Source organism: Pundamilia nyererei, unplaced genomic scaffold, assembly GCF_000239375.1.
Source record: "Pundamilia nyererei isolate P.nyererei 1_Seehausen unplaced genomic scaffold, PunNye1.0 scaffold00137, whole genome shotgun sequence".
Classification (NCBI taxonomy): Eukaryota; Metazoa; Chordata; class Actinopteri; order Cichliformes; family Cichlidae; genus Pundamilia; species Pundamilia nyererei.
In genome coordinates, this window is record NW_005187538.1 from 824873 (window position 1) to 842025 (window position 17153).

A 17153-nucleotide genomic window follows, 5' to 3' on the forward strand; every position below is an offset into this window, starting at 1 on the left:
CAACAGTTATGTTTACTGAAAGCCAGTAAGGAGAAAAGATTTCAAAACCAACTCTGTCTACATAAGGATTGATTATGAGCAATGAAAATGAGAAAGGCATAATTGTCTACACTAACAGAATAAAAACTAATGCACAATATAATGTTCAAGCTTGATCTCCTAGTGCTAATCAATACTTGTGGTGTTTACACCACATACAATGGAAAGGAATGCACTAGCATTTATCTAGCACTTTTCTAATCTTCCCACTCAAAGTGCTTTAGACTAAAATTTAATTATACATTTATACACAGCTTTCTTCTTTATATTTTAAGCACTTTATTTATCTTTATTTATCTCGCATACGGTAATGAATGCCTTGGATTTTAGGTAGACTGCCCAAAGGAAATCCATGTAGGTACAGGAAGACCTCTGTTATTAGACCTCTCTCTGCATTGAATCATACCTGTTATTAATCTCTGTCTCTCTTCCACAGCATGTCTTTTGTCCTGTATTCCTTCTCTAACCCCAACTGGTCGCGCAGATGGCCCCGCCCCTCTCTGAGCCTGGTTCTGCCAGAGGTTTCTTCCCGTTAAAAGGGAGTTTTTCCTTCTCACTGTCGCCAAAGTGCTTGCTCATAGGGGGTCACATGATTGCTGGGGTTTTCACTATATGTATTACTGTAGGGTCTACCATACAATATAAAGCACCTTTAGTTGTGATTTGGCACTGTATAAATAAAACTGAATTGAATAGAACACGCAAGCTCTGCAGGAATCAGGAACTTCCTTGCTGTGCAGAACACTGATAATCATTGCACCATCATGCCGCCCATGGCAACATTTCTACTGCCAAACAGACCTATCGCAACTGTCGAGGTCTGCATCACTGCGACATGTACATTTAACGCAAAGCTGTAAATCAGGCATTAGGAACAGATGGTGTCCCTAATGAGTTGACCAGTGAGTGCAAACTTGAGCTATTTAACAAAAGGAAATCAATAAAATAAATACATTTAAAAAAAAATATTTAAAAAGCGAATAAAATATTCCTTGAAGTGGTCCTTACTTACATGTAACAAACAGCAGGTTGTAGCCTACTTCAAATGTGTTTGAACTAGTAATCACGAATGGTTATTTTACAGTTATTATATTAGCTGTGCTATTCACACATCAATCCAAAACAACTTTGTATTAAGAGAGCTAGCAGGTTAAAAGCTGGCTAATTTCCAGTCAGGCGGCGTCACACATTTGTGTCTCTATCGGTTAAGTCCTAGAAAAGCTCGGGGCTGAAGAGCAGGGCTGAAAGCAGCTTTTGTTTGATTTTATTCTTTGAGGTAAATGCACTTTTGATGTGTGTGGTTTTTAAAAACACATCCATTAAACATTGGACACCAAATGAAACTGCTCTTCAAGCCAAAACTGATGAATGCAGCAACGCAATCACATCCCTTTCTTTCTTCCACCATCACACTTTCAAGGATACATTTAATCAAGATCGATATTTAAAAGCAGTTGTGACCCCTCTCCTTTATTCAGCGCAGTGAACCAATTCACGAAATCTTTTCATTCGAAATACATCGCAATTACAGAATTCACATTGAAATTTCCTTTCGCGGCACTCGACAGCTCTACAGCTTGTGCTCATGTCTGGGTGTCCTGGATTTAAGGAATCAAACAGGCTTCCTTACAGCCCATCCCCCATGCCACTTTCAGAGCAGCAGGAAAAACGATGAAGGCGTGCTTTGCACCAGCTCCCTCCCCCACACACTGCTCCACCAGGCATTGCTGGGGCTTGTGGGATTAAGAATGGAACACGATGACAGACAAAAACAGTCCTCAGCACCTCCCTGCTCTGCTGTCTTTTATACTGCAAGAGCATGAAAAGGCTGCTATGAGGCATACAATAGAGACAGTGATAGATCAACTCTATGAGTGAACAAGATAAGTGTGGGTGAACAGCTACACGGATCTTTATATTGTTCCTGTATGACAATGTCAGCGTTGAAATTGTGCGAATAATAAAAAAACGAAGAAGAAATTTTGACATTTACTTCACTTCACAGGGATTATGTTATGGTTTTGCGTGACAGTGTGCATTACATTTTAGTCAGCCACTGGTACTTTACTGGCTCATGTGAAGCACATAATACCTTTGATTTCAACTGAGGCTTGTTGGCATTTATTTTTAACATGGAATAACCATTTAAAATAAGCAGGCAATTATCAATCCTGCTTTCAAGAACAGGGGGGGAAAAAAAAACACTGCTGTGTGGGCCATTTCCTGTAGCTGGACTCAGCATCTTATACATCAAGGGTACCCTTTCTCATTGCATGGTAATAAAAGAGAAATCAGCAGTTGGTCTTTTCTTCTGCATCACATGTCAGACTGCTTTGGGGAATGTACATTTCCAAGCCTGCAGAAAGCAACAGGCCCTTATGAGCACAATTTCCAGAAGTCTACGGTATTAAGCACTGCTGTTTTTATTTCTCTATGATAAATAAAGCCAGTGCTGTTTCAAAGATACTTTTCACCTTATAAACAAGGCGAGCATTCTTCTTGCCAACACAGATTTCGATAGAAATAGAAAATATTGTCAAATTTAGCAGGCTTTAGTTAGGATAAAAAAAAACATGTATGCCAATATGTTTGTTTTTTCTAGGAGACTAATGAATAAAAACAACTTATTTAATGTCAAAGGTACATTTCGCTAAAACGAGAAATTAAAAAATTCTTTTCACAAGGACAAATATAACCCAATCCAGTGATGCCAAACAGATATGTGCAAAGTTAAAACCAAAAATAAAGGAAAACGTACCTTTTCATTTTTTACCTTCTTTAACGTCTTGCATTCTCCATTACCATTCTCCACCTCCTCTGGTTCAGTTTTTGTAGTCAGTGCTGGTACTATCCCAACAGGTTCAAGTGCAATATTCCCCATTTGATTGGCATCTGCCAAGTCTGCTGATTGCGTGTTCTCAAAGGATGCGTTACGACTATTTCCCAAAGCAACCTGGGCTTGAGAGACAACGTCCTTCTCTGTGACACCTATTGCAACGACAGGGGCGCCATCTGTTTTGTCCTTCTTGCTTTTCCCACTAGCCCCGTCTTTCTCTTTTTTACCGCCGAGAACACCTCTGGAGGCTTTTCCCACTTTTTCCATGTTCTTCCCAGAGGTGGAATTGTTGCCAGCAGCTGCTGCACTTGCTGCTGTGCCTGTTGGCTCCCCTTGAGTCCGCCCTGTAGTTTCTTTTTTACCCCCATCTCCAGCTGAAGCTTTGTTATTATTGTCTTTAGAGTTCTTACTGCGCTTGTATTTGGATTTACTTTCCTTGCCTTGAGAGCCAGACACTGGACTAACAAACCTGATGTTGTCAGGCAATGCCGCAACTGCACTTGGTGGTGCCGCCATACCGTCCTTGGTGCCAGACATCTCAAGTTTGTCCTTCTCTAAGTCAGCGTCAAGGTCAATAATCAGATTTCCAACACCGATATCCCACTCATCCCCGCTGTCGTAAGTGTCCACCGCATTAGAGTCCACACCTTTCCCGCCTGCAGTGCCACCACTTAGGGACATTTTAGTGCCAACGGCCCAGGATTGCCTCAGTGAGGTCCGACACCCTCTTAGACGGTTGGGACACAGGGGCAAGGGTTAGAGAATCCTCACGGTCTACTTGTTCCTGTCCCATTTAACCACATTTTACCCTAGAAAAAACAGAAGCAAGAAAACACATACATTAATCTCATATTTCAGACACAAAAATAACAGTGGATACAAAAAAATATATATATATCGTTTGATCATGAGCCAGTAATTCTCTGATGATCACCGTGCAAACCACTATGGTAATACCCACTGGTGTGACAGCGCTGCTCGAAACCCTCTCTTCATAATCACTTCCCACAGTCGTCATGGCAACCATGGGAAATGTAGCCTAAATCCTGCCTTGACAGCCAAGGTGGCCCCACTGTTCTGAATGACTGGCTCTCTTTTCACAAGCCACTGCTGATAGTGCCACTGCTGATAAATAAGAAGTAGCTGGCCTCACACTCCCCCGCATGGTTTATGAAGCCGTGCCTTTTCAACTCAATAGTACAATGGTAATCTTGAACTAACAGAGGAGCTTAAAAGCATGAATGAACCAGTGTACGTCTCAGGAGAACACCAGTTTGTTGTATTTGCTTACACAATGTAGCCTAAAGGTCATCACTTTTATATATCTTTGGGCAAATAAATATGACATTCTTGAACAGATCTTAGCTGTATCCATTTGTGGACATACTGCAGAACAAAATGGTCAGAAAAGAATGTTTAAAAATTCTTTTCTCAAAACAGAACTCAAATCTGGGTTTGAAAAAGGTAAGATAGTTATATAAATCTTTTTGTATAAAGATACAAGTTTTTTGTTCTTGTTTTTTCCTCTGGAGTTTCAGGGGGAAAAAAAAAGATGTGAGCTCAATGTGAAAATCAAGCTGTTAGCGTGCTTGTTGTGAGTGGGCGACTGTGAAAAGAGGTTATTATTTACTATAAGAAACACTGAAAGTCTGCTAGGAGCTTTGTAAAGTACAACGATGTCTCCGTGTAATTAACCAATGCACAGCTTCACACAGTTTTACAGTTAGGTAGTTGTATTTTGACACTAAAGTAATAACTTGCCATTAGCTCAGTATTAGCAACAGGTATATAGGGGCTATGTATGACTACATTTATATGAAAATGGTGATTAACAATAGTGGCTAAAACTAAGATGCAGAAACACAACTTAAGGTCAGCATGAAGTTGAAGCTATGTAGTAATACTAATGTAATGAATGGAGATATGTGTAAAATAACAGAAATAAAACAATGCTAATAATAGAAGCAAATAATGATGAGTTCATACAGATTGTGTTTACATATTATAGGCTATTAAAAATATCTTAGTATTGTATCACATAAAAATATATCCTCAGAGGAAGTCAAATATTATAATCATTATAATACAATGTTGAATTTCATGCTTATGTCCCAAACATCTATTCCTGCCTAAAGTGCTCCTTTAAATTTGATGCTTATTGCTACAACTATTTACGGTCAGGTGGGTCTACAAAATGATTAGCTTTCATTTTCTGCTACATTTCATAGTAAAATTATGCTTCAGCTACATCTAATTATCAGCTTGGACCTAACCTTCTCAGAAATGTAAATGTGTCGCTGAGATGCAAACTGCAACAACTGCAGTTTGGTCGGCAGCAATATGTCGTGTAGCAAACAGATGTAAATGTTGCATGGGATGTTCTGTGAAAATTTATGTATATTGTAAATGCAAGTAGTAGTAGTAGTGGAGTAAAAATGTAAAAAGAAAATTTGATTAAAATCCAGAATAAAATTTGCTATACGGATTCAGCAAACCTTTTTCACAATCAATCAATCAATCAATGCGTAAATGAACAACAGGCATTAAACAGTGCTTCTATAAAGGTGAGTCAAGAACTGATGAAAATCAAGGACATCATTCACAGTGTGTTACTAGAGATATCAAACTCTGCCAGTTAAAAAAAAATAAATGGCAAGAAAGCATTTTACTTTTACTTTATTCATAAAACCTATAAATTTATAATGCAGACTTTTTTTTAAAACCACAAACCAATATAATTAAAATTCACATCTGAATGTTGGACTTCTACTCATGTGTATTTGGCTCATTTGAATCCTGTGGCATCCACCAAGAACTGTGACAGCACCCAAAGAGATTACATGGAGATATTAGCATATTTTCTGCCTCATTACTGCTGGTAGTACAATTAAATGAAATAAATGTTTCTATAATGGAAGAGCTCAAAGAATTATTCTTTATACCAAATTATCCAGTTATGACACATACCCACACAAGACTATATTTATAAGTTCAGTTACACCCTCCTCAGGGGGGAAAAAAATCTAAAGGATGCAGCACAGATGCTGGTGCACACTTACACCTACCAGCTCATTTTAACATGTACCCTGACTTAGCTCCATCAAGAAAAACAGTGGAAACATCACAGCTGGATCACACAATACACACATCTCGTTCTGTTAAATGATCACCCCCAGCAGTGACGGAGGTAAAACTGTTGAGCAATCATTTGATCGCTGCTTACTCCTCACAGATGGCTCCCCAAAGGAACGACCATCAGTGACAGGTTTTGGAGGGGCGGAGTGATGCAGCTGTCCCTATATGACTGGGTAAACAGTTGTGAGGTCTAATTTGTCCAACACCTCGACAAAAGAGAGGTTGTAACTCTAGTGGCAGTTGACCCACTGTACTGCCCCTTTTGCTGGAGCTGCAGCGCAAGCCCCTTTTGAAAAAGCTGCACTGAGGAAATGTCCCAAAGAGTGGCCCATTGAGTGAAAGGCATGCAGGCTGTGTAACTCCCACAGTGCTTGCACCCCCAGCCTCCTCCCACCCCCTTTTTTTTTTCTTCTCTTCACAGATCCAGTTTCATTCAGCTATCTATTAGAGGCCATGTAGGGGTGATTTAGCCTTGAGAGTGTAGAAAAAGGACAGCGGGTTGTGATTTCTGGATTATTTCATGTGGAACACAGCTAATTCAGATTTGACATAATGTGGTTTTTCTACATGTGACTGCTAGAGTATGTGTCTGTAAACAAGGCTCTGAAAATGACTACTGAGGCACCGGCCAGCCTCATTTTCCCTTTTTTTGCTTACCAAGTGTAGCAGACAGAAGCAATACAATGGAAAGGTGAAAAATAACACACAGACACAATGGGAAATATGACAAGTGACTCTATTATTACCACCTGTACCTGACAGAGAAAATATGACTGCACTATTAAGGGCTCAAATGAGGGTAATTCTCCAAAATCTGACAAAAATAGCCGGCAATGGACGTCACACATTTTAAATCAAAAGTCAGAGCAGGTAATTATTGTTTGATAGCACAGACAGCCAGATAAGGACTCAGCTAAGGTATAAATGAGACGTGCCCTTAAATTAAGCATGATTATCTCTGCTAGGAACCTTCTTACTGTATCCTACTATCACAAACCCAGAGATCTTTGAGACACATGGCAACGAAAACCCATTCATTTAGATTATTGCATCCCATGATAAACACATATTTAATAGCACTACCAGTGGGGCCCAGGGCATTGTTTGTTGCAGCTCCTGGTATAATAACAATAAAAAAAGCTTATATAATGCTATAATGGTTTCTTTTCCTTTTTTTTTTTATTGAGGTGCATACTTAGTCATAATGATTATTACCTCATCCTGAACTCGGTGCACCACATCTTATTAAGGACTGAAAGATGTTTCTCCAGAGTTGCTCTAAATTGTCGTGCAGGGCTGGAGGAGAGATTTGGTTTACCATATCTCACAGAGAAGAACACCTGCAAAATCTCAAATGCATTCCCTGCATAGCTGTGACTCTCTATATCAAGCACTGAATGTTTGAACAGTGAGGGATATCCAGTAGCACTTGTGCTAGGAAAATGCACCATGCGCATTCACACTTCAGATTTCATTCGTGTAGCTGACAAAAAAAAAAAAACGGAAGAAAACGGAAAAAAACTCAGCTCCACTATCCACATCCTAAAATTGCTCATATTGCCGCTTTAATTCTCAGTTTCAAATTGTATAACAGGTGAACAAAATGCAGTGAGCATAATGACCGAAAACAAGGGAGCATCAAAATGTGTATGCATATTACTTTTACAGTATTGTGGAAACTAAAAGCTGAATTAAGAGAAGGAATCTGAGTGATCTGGGTGTGTAACAGTGTGTTAATCTATATTACATTAGAACTCGCTCTCTCTTTTTTCCATTGGTTGAACACAATGTTTTGTTTTTCCCCTTTTACATTTAGCGTTGTTTGACTTTCACATGCTTTGGCTGCTCCATATGTTTCTGGATTGCAGTCGTCCAATTGTGCTATCGTTAATTTGATGGTTGTGTAACTTCTTGCCTGCTTCTTCTATTGTGCAGCAGTAGTTCAATAACAAGATGTTTCCTTTAATGGAAAAAGTCTCCAGCAACTAGCTCCATTTAAAATGACTGCTGAACCCACTTTTAGCTGCTCAAATATAATTAAACAAATGGAAAGAATCACAATTGAGGACTGCCTTTACTCTGAAACCAACATTATTCTGAGGTTTCTTTTAACTGCCTTTATGTTGTGTGTTTTAGTTCAGGTGTCTTTTTGTATTTAATTTATCTCCAACAGGTGAGATGCATGTTCCACTAGATTGTGATCAAGTGACTGACTTCCTATTGAAGAATATTCCACTTCATTACCTTCAAAAGCGCCCGGATTGCTTACACAGTGTTTTGGGTCAGTTTCCATCTGTACTGTGAAGTAGCGTCCCATCTACTTTGCTACGTTTGGCTGAATCTAAACAGACAGTATTTTCTTTGTACACTCTGGATTATCCCACTGCTTTTGTCATCTGTCACACCATCAATAAACACCAGTGACCCAGTACCGCTGGAAGCCATGTCCAGTCTAATCTGGTCTTTCGGCTCTTGGTTTGTACCTTAAGGTAAACCCTCTGCAGTTCTTTTTGTGAAGTCTTCCCTTTATGCTATGCTTAGATAATGATATGCCAACCTCCTGGAGAGTTGTCTTCACCTGACTGCATGCTATGAAAGCAATTTTGTTTCCTTTGCAAAGGCTCCTGTGATCATGCACCACTGTTCCCTTCATCTAATGGCCAGGTCTCTATATACTGCCAAGCCCAAGCTCTCTCTCTCTCTCTCTGAAAAAACCCCCCAAACTTTTAACTGGTCACCTTTAATGTTGCGCCTGCAGTTTGGGTTTTGCAGTTCCTTTGATTGCACAATGCTGACTCACAGAAAAATCCACAGCTGGAATAAACTACAGACCCTCTCACTGCTCAGCTGATCAAGATATAATGGAGGAATAACCGCTACCTGTGCACAAAAAAGGTTCTGAGTCAGCTAACCAACAACACTTGGCTCTTGAAAAAAAAAAAGAAAGGAAAAAAAAGAATGGGAACCCTCAGGTTGAGCCCTCCAGGAGCATCTTCCTTGGAGGGCTCAACCCTTTTTCCCAGTCAAGCCTGTCCCGTGTTTAGCAAAGTGAAAATAAAATAAACACTAAAAGGTGAATCAAATAGACCATTACGGCAAGGCTGGGATGGTCCATTGGGCATCTTTCTTCGCCTTTAGACAATAATTCTGATGGCAAAAGAGCAAAACGGGACAGGCCAAAAAAAAAAAAAAAAAAAAAAAAAGAACAAAAAGAATGGGCCACACATTGTAACTGCAGTTACATTTGAACAAAAACTGTGTCAAGGTTTACATATATTCGGAAACAGCTGACCATTCTCTGAAATAGGCAGAAATAATTTGTCCATGACAGGAAAAAAAAAAAGAAAAGAAAAAGAATACTGGGAAATAAGATAAACAGTAACAAGGCTCCCTTAGAATCTGTTCCTAATATTCTGCCTAGCAACACCACTGTGCTGTTTAGCTTATGGCTGAAATTGATTGTACTGTAACACAGAAGCAGAGTATAGCAAATAAACACTAATTTGCATGCTTACTTCTTCTAAATTATTATTAAACCAAACAATGGCACATAAATCCAGTGCAAAAATAATGGTAATGGTAATTGGCTGCCCCCCATATCACAGAATGTATAGGTCCACTTATTAGTGATGTCGATGCTCCTGGCTAGCTTCACATCCGAGGGAAAAATCTTTGATTTGCAATAACATAATTTAGTATTGCAATGACAGTTTGCCTTGTGTAAATAAACAAATACTAATTATTCAATGCTGAATATAAAGTCCACTTCAGCATTGGCATTCTCTAATCTTTCCATATTCAAGGCTTAGCTACTGGCCGGGTATATAAAGCTATAAATATAATAAATTCTTAATATCCAGGTAGGTTCAGAAAGATCTGCCAGATCTTCATTCTAGTTTGTTCAGATGGCAATTTAGTGCACTGTGGATGTGTAAGACTCTTATTATTTTTTTACTCGAGGATCTTCAGACAGCACTAACAGTAACAAATGTAACTGTTATTAACCAGAGTTAAACCTGGTAACAAATGTGGTAACAAACAGTAGAGAACATCAAGCACAGTTTTGTTTGTCCATTTGATCTGGGAATTGTTTAAAAAACTGTTGTCATAATAGTAGGGAAACCCAACCGTTTAACCGGATGTATTCAGCCCTGATTGGTGTGATGTGTCACATATTCACATGCCTTGTTTAGATGTCTGCGGCGTGTTAAAAAAAACCCCCAAATCTTATGGCTTTAACTGCTAGTAGAAGCCCAACATGACAAAAGAAGACCAACTTGAATGCTTACTTTGTCTTGTAAAATGTCATTATGGATACTTTGGGCAGAGGGGTGGAGGTGGGGGGTTAAAACCCAACGCCTACAGATGTTCTCAGATCTTCTTAATTTCACTCAGGGCGCGCATTCACAAACTAACCTCTGTGTAATTGGATTGTGTGCTTGAGCTGATTATCAAAAAATAAACACTAGCAGCCAATCAAAGTGATGGGAATCAGGAGTCTGTGGGTCAGCCAGCATCTTGAGCAGTAAAGAGGCCAACAACAGTAACTCACAATGCTAAGCAAATGGAGGCTCACTAGACAGCTGCCTTCCATATGAGTGAAGATAAATTTTACAATCTCCCATTTCTAAAAGGTTGATTTTTTTTTTTTAAATTAATACATTATACTCAACACTCTATAACCTCTTAATATAAAGTCTTCCAGTCTTTTCTGCAGTAGTCTTCCACGATTTCTGGACTGGCAGAACAATGACTCAGACCAAACCAGATGTAGAAGAGCTGCTGTTGGGCAGCAAAACTTAAAGCTCTTACACAACGCCGCTTTAAAAGGTATATTGTCCACAGTAGTGTTCCAGTAAAATGGGTTAGGTGACAGAACAGAAGTAACACTCTTTTACATCTTGCATCAATGTCACATCAGTACATAAACACTAAGGTGGACAAATAAGGCAACGCAGTCATCATTTGATCACAGCTGAAATGCCAACGTAAATGTTAAACCCGACTACAAATATTTACCTCTGCTGCCCCACAGACTGTTTTGGAATATTAAATAAATAAAATCTATTATGTGATCAACTACACTGACATTTAAACTATTTGCTCACAGAAAAGGTTAGATGCATTAGGAAACTGACTTCTTGACATTACACCCTCTCAGCACCGTATCCGAGCAGGTGTATTAAAGCGTGCACAAAAACCAAGACAAGCCTTTGCAGATTCCAGGAGACAACATTTTATTTTTGCTGCGACTTATTGTAGATGTCAGAGCAAAACATGGAGGAAAAAAATCATTTAAAACTATTGAACCTTTTATTTATGACCACTTCTGCAAGATGATTGCACAGGTCACCTGAGACAACCCTTCCCAGTCTGACTTGGACTGACTGCAATAACTCCCAGAGAGATTTTGAAGGTTTCCTAATAATTACTGTCTGATTGATGAATGCAGACATGCAAATATGTTGCCACCAGTCAGATTAAGTCTTTGTTAATAAGCACTTGAGGAAAGTTGAATATTTGGCATATCACAAAATATACCGACAAGAGCAACACATTCATAATTAACTTAAGTGATCCATTATTACTGGGACAAAACTGACCAGGCTTAGTGTTCACTCTCATTGTAAGTTCCATGTGTGGCAGGCTTATTTTTCTGTGACCACACAAACAGCAGATTCTGGCAGCGAGTTAATACATCCTGCATGATTAATAAAATTGGCATAGTGTTCGCCCTGCTTTGAAGACCAACTCTGCACTGGTGCGTTGTCAAACCGTTCCAACGTGTGCCTCGCTAAAGCTCTTGCATTTTTGTTCCAGAAGGAAATGTGAATGGACTTCTGAGTGTCTAGCTCACAGCTGATAACCAAACCAACAGAACATCATGCCAGTTCTGCATTGTTGTAACTTTACAAATCAGTCTAACTTCAGTGCCAATCACTCATATCAGTAACTGTACAAACTTTTCAAGCAACTGTTACAAGAAGAAACCAAATTCCTTAATTATAAAACCTTATTGTTAGTAGAGCTGGGCGATATGAGATTTTTTCATATCACGATATGTTTTTTTCATTTCAGGCGATAACGATATCCATCACGATATAAGCCAAATAACTATATTTGTAAGATTTAAATGTGCCGTTGCTCACAAGTAAAATGTGAAATAATCAGCAGCTTGTTTTGATTTAAATATTTATTTCCCATAATAAGTTCAACAGGGTAGATGTACTTAAGGAACATGAGACTTTTTCAGATAAATAAAGGCAAATATTGCAAACTACACAAAAGGCAGCCGCTAAAGCGTCTAAGTTTCAAAATAGAACAAACGAAACAGACTAAATTGTCAATTCCACTTAGAAACAAAATATTAATTCTACAAATAAATCTTAGTTTGTTTTACAGAAGAACAGACAAAACTGACTAACTTTTGTCAATATCAAATAAACTGAGAACTAAAAGGAAATTCTCAATCTCTCCTTGTTGTATAGCTTAGCTTTTCAAACAGTTGTAACAGTTACTTTAGTCTGACAAAAGCCGAATGACGAATTAGCGCTTCCAGTCAGAGACTGAGGCTACGTCCACACGTACACGGGTATTTTTGAAAACGGAGATTTTCCGTTTTCGTTTTAAAAAATAATCCCGTTCACACGTAAAGGCAGAAATGAAGGAAAACGCTGCTATGAACATGCCAAAGCAGCAGGTGGCGCTAGATTCCTAACCGTGCCGAAATGTTGGCCAATCAGAAGTCTAGAAGCCTCGGTGGGAAAAAGTAAACAAAGCTGGGGCGTAGAAGCAGAACCGAGTCGTATGTGTAGACGGACAGTAACTGTGTGTATATGTAAGCATTTAAACACTGCAGAGAGTAGAATTAACAGTAACAGTATTGTAGAAATTCATTTCACCGAAACAATAACGTGGCGCACAGTGTGACGCATGCACCAGTTTATTGTATTTCCAGACTTGCTTTCGGCACATTTACAGTGCAAGCTACTCTGTTTTTTGTCAGACTTGAAATAGCCGAAATACCTTCACACTACGGAGCTTCTATGGCTCTTCTGTTCGACAATATCTCCGGCATTGGAACCGTCATCTGTTTTCTCTTCGGTCACGCTCGGTTGATTTTTCTAGTCGGCACACTCATTTCCTCCATTACGCGCTGGCTCCATTACCCGCTGGCTGCTTCCCAAACAAACACACGTGCGGCTTGGCACTTGTGCTGTACGTAACAAGTCACGCGACGTGACGCTGCGGCTGTGATTGGTTCGGCTCTGCGCTACTTAATTTGGATCGGCTGACCTTTTTTTTTCTTTTAAGAGAACAAGAGCGGCGAGGTCTATCGCGATAGCTTAATTTCTCTATCGAGTAAAAGTTATATCGCGATACATATCGTTATCGTTCTATCGCCCAGCTCTAATTGTTAGTAGTATCTATTTAAGGCAGATGACTGCAGTAATAGGGGAAATGTCATGGATGGAAAAAGATGACATCTTGAAGTGACATGTCTAATAGTGGGGAAATGGTAACTGCCAACGGATTCAGCTAGGGGCTATACAAAAATCTACTTGCCTAGTGAAGCCTCTGTAATTATGTTGTATGCTTAAACAAAGCACTTTGAGATGATCGCTCTGCACAACAAAAGCTGCCAGATTAAAGAAATGAAAAATGGCACAACAGACGGGGCTAACAACTACTTTGATTTTTATAAGGTGCTGCATTTTTACAGCTTACGCCCCTCCCCCTCCTTTGATAGTGATATCAATAGATTAAAAGAAAGAATAAAGCCTTGATCTGGAGGTTTAAGTACTTGACAGATTAAGGCAACTCTGCGTGAATTGTAATCAAATTGAGATAAATATCAGGCTTGAACTATTCGAAATAAACATATGCCTCAGATGATTCAAAGCTACAGAACATCAAGTGCGTTTACGGTCATTTGATAACGGAAATGCTTGCCCCAGTAAATCATATTCTTCTGCCTGTCACAAAGTATTAGTGAAATGCTCTTAGAAATAACCTCAGCACAGTGTTAACACTATTCACCGCTATTCATGGAAAAGAAAACATCAATAAAAATGCACTAAAAGATCATCTGAATTTTGTCAAGTAGTCAAAGAGTGGTGGGTACTTTAAAAGGAAATTAGACTCACCTAAGAGAAGAAATAAATACTCACACTGTGGCTTGTCTGTGGTTAGAGCTGATACAGAGAGCGAAAAGAACACGCACACATTGGCAAGAGAGTAAGAAACCCCCAATCCTAAAACACTGACAAAGAGCCATATTGATTTTTCCTCTGCTCAAAGAGGACTCGAGCAGAAACAAGAGCAACTCCATTAACATGCCGAGCCATTCCACTATGCCGTGATTTCTGAATTACCAACGCTAGTCTCTAAGATTCTCAAAACACTTCTAATTATCTCTGCTCTCTCCGTTCTATAATTGAGGCACTCTGTCTCAATGGAAGCTGATGTAGCGGCAGTCGCGGCATCTACTATGGCACTCTTCTTTGCATCCATGGCCAGCTGCACAATAGGCACACTGACTGCGTAATCTCCCAGTGGAGAGACTTTAGGGTTGATATTGCTAAGGAATTTTTAGTAATATATTACTGCATCCATCTATATGTTTGCGCGTGGGGCACAGGAACACTTCAAGATGACAAGTATTCATCTAGCCTGTCATCTCTGCACACCAACATGAAAGTGGAACGTTGTCACAAATACCACACCAGGGGCTTTATCACCTATTTAGCAGTGAAAGATAGAAAGAACATCTTATCACAGTATTGGTTTAGAACACACTAAACCAATACTCTGCATTTCATTAAAAATAACTACTTAGCATTAAGCCTCATATAGAACAGGGTTGAGTGATATGTTCCACTAACCAGCACTTTGTGGTAGAACAATATAATCTAGACAGTTAATAAAATAAAGCAGCCCAATTCAACTTTCAATTCTTTTTATCACACACATGTAAAATCTTCTAACGCCTAAAAACTACCAGCTGCGAACTCTGAATCACCAACAGCTGATATATCTGTTCAATCCCCAACACTAACAAGTCAATGAGAACAGCTGCACAAAGACATCTAGGCTATTTTCTACTTTTATTTAAAATGTGCACAACACTCATGGTGGAATTGTTTCCAATATCTTAAAATGTCAGTGGAAAAAATAAAAAATAAAACCAATCACAGCTTTGTTTATCAGTCTTCAAAGAGCTACACAGACTGCACGAACAAGGACAAAGCGGTAAAATTAGAATGTTAATACTGCAGGACAAACTGCCTTGTTTAAGAGTAACATCTCCTCTGTGGTAATGATGATTGACTTCGACAACATTACATTCCTCCACAAGGTAGTGAGACTTAAAACACTCGATGGAGCCCTTTAAGCCAAAACAGAAAAAAAAGATGGTGCCATTTGCATTACAATGCAACAGTATATTTAGCATCTGAGCTGTTTAAACACTGAAACAGAAGGGACCATAGCAATAACTTCTGTGGTAATATCAGTTAGAGCTGATGAAGAGGTTCCCCTTGACACAAAACGGTCTTCTTTCTATAGGGGTTCAAGATAATTCAACAAAGAGTATGAAATTTCATTCCACAGCTCTGGTAGTCTTATCAAGCCTAAACTAATTTGGTTACAGACAGACTGTTGGCAAGTGACAACCACTCAGCAAGACTGTGAGATAAAAAGGATCAAGTAGTACATTACAAAGAGCTGCTTAGCAACATTATCGAGTACATCAAACACAAACTAGACAAAATCAAGTGCAATCTAGACATATCTTTTTTGACTGCTATCACTTGAATAATTTCTAAATGAAACTGGTTTACTAATGCTTATTGCAATTGTAGAGCACAAACTCATTAAACGAAACTAAATTATTCAGACGAAAGAGAATAACAAGTGTAGATAAGAGAGCTCTTGAAGTGCTTTGTGTTGACTTTAGGTCGACATCTACAACCCCACCAAAGTAAGATATGCGATGTTGGTAAAATGAAAACCTCAGGGTATGTTCGCGTTACGTGTTTGCTGTGCTGAATTTAATGTCTGGTCTTGACTATCTGTCGTACTTTGCTGTCAACATAGTGTTCCTACATGACAATCAAAGTGGAAAAAGATGACATTTTGTCATACTAGGTACCAAAAGATCCACGTCCATCAACAGAGGTTCAAAAATAGACATATTCAAAACCAAAAAGAAAAGTAAACAAACATTAAGTGGAAGCAACTTCCTGATTGGCAGTGTTTTTAATCCATAAATACTAAATACTTAAACAGGAGCTCAGTAGAGAAATGCATGCATTATGTTGAAAACACACAAGGCCAAATGATAGAAAGTGTATCCAAGAGCACCAGCATTTCAGTATTTTAATAACATTTATCAAGAGGACTAGTCCATACAACTTAATAACATCTACTGGTAAGCACACAGACATCAGCCCTTTTCCTCAATATCATTTTCACTTGTGCTCAGTTGCTTTCAACATGATGGGGTATGATTTCTGTTTAATGGGCATTTTCTTTTCAGCACCTCGTTGGCTTTTTAGAGATGGTCTTAAACTTGAGTCAGTGAGCTGTTGAAAATAAACAACCCAGGCTTTAGCAGTAGGAAATCAGCCTTTTATCTTCTTCTTTTTTTATTTTGCTTAGGAAGTCTGCACACTGAGTGAAATGACCCTGAAATATATAAGTGAAATCTCTAAGAGCTGGCTGAAATCTCAAAATGCAAGGAGAGGTCATTCAGTGCTTTCTTTATCATCTCCTTTAGCATTGGATATACACTGGATACACCCAGCAATCCTTTAGGACAACAAAGCATCTTAATTCTATATTTAATTTCTTGTAGCAGCAGCTTTCAAAGTGGGGTGATGTCAATAAGGCACACAAGTCATGCACATGACCTGTGGAAACTTAATGTTTCCATATACTAAACTATAAATATGTTGTTAAACCCACAGTCAAACCATGGTGGTTAGTGCTCTATAAATAAAATGATCACAGTGCATACACAGATGTGAACTACATGAACTAATACCTACCCCCACACATTAATCTAACCTTTAAGGCGAGAATAAGAAACACTACAAAACAAATACGCAATAAAAACTCTGTAATGTCACAGATGTTGGTC

The 17153-nt window shown here is 38.9% G+C and overlaps 1 protein-coding gene across 3 annotated transcripts in view; it reads right to left on the reverse strand.

Moving 5' to 3' along the window:
* znf609b (zinc finger protein 609b) overlaps window positions 1-17153 on the reverse strand; it is a 77777-nt gene that overhangs the window by 46103 nt on the left and 14521 nt on the right. For 2 of the 3 annotated variants that reach the window (XM_013913574.1, XM_013913573.1), the window contains exon 2: window positions 2798-3684. In XM_013913574.1, coding sequence (XP_013769028.1) covers window positions 2798-3556 — 759 coding nt within the window. In that variant the 5' untranslated portion in view covers window positions 3557-3684. The remainder of the gene's footprint in view (window positions 1-2797; window positions 3685-17153) is intronic. The other variant, XM_005743976.2, reaches the window with a different exon arrangement.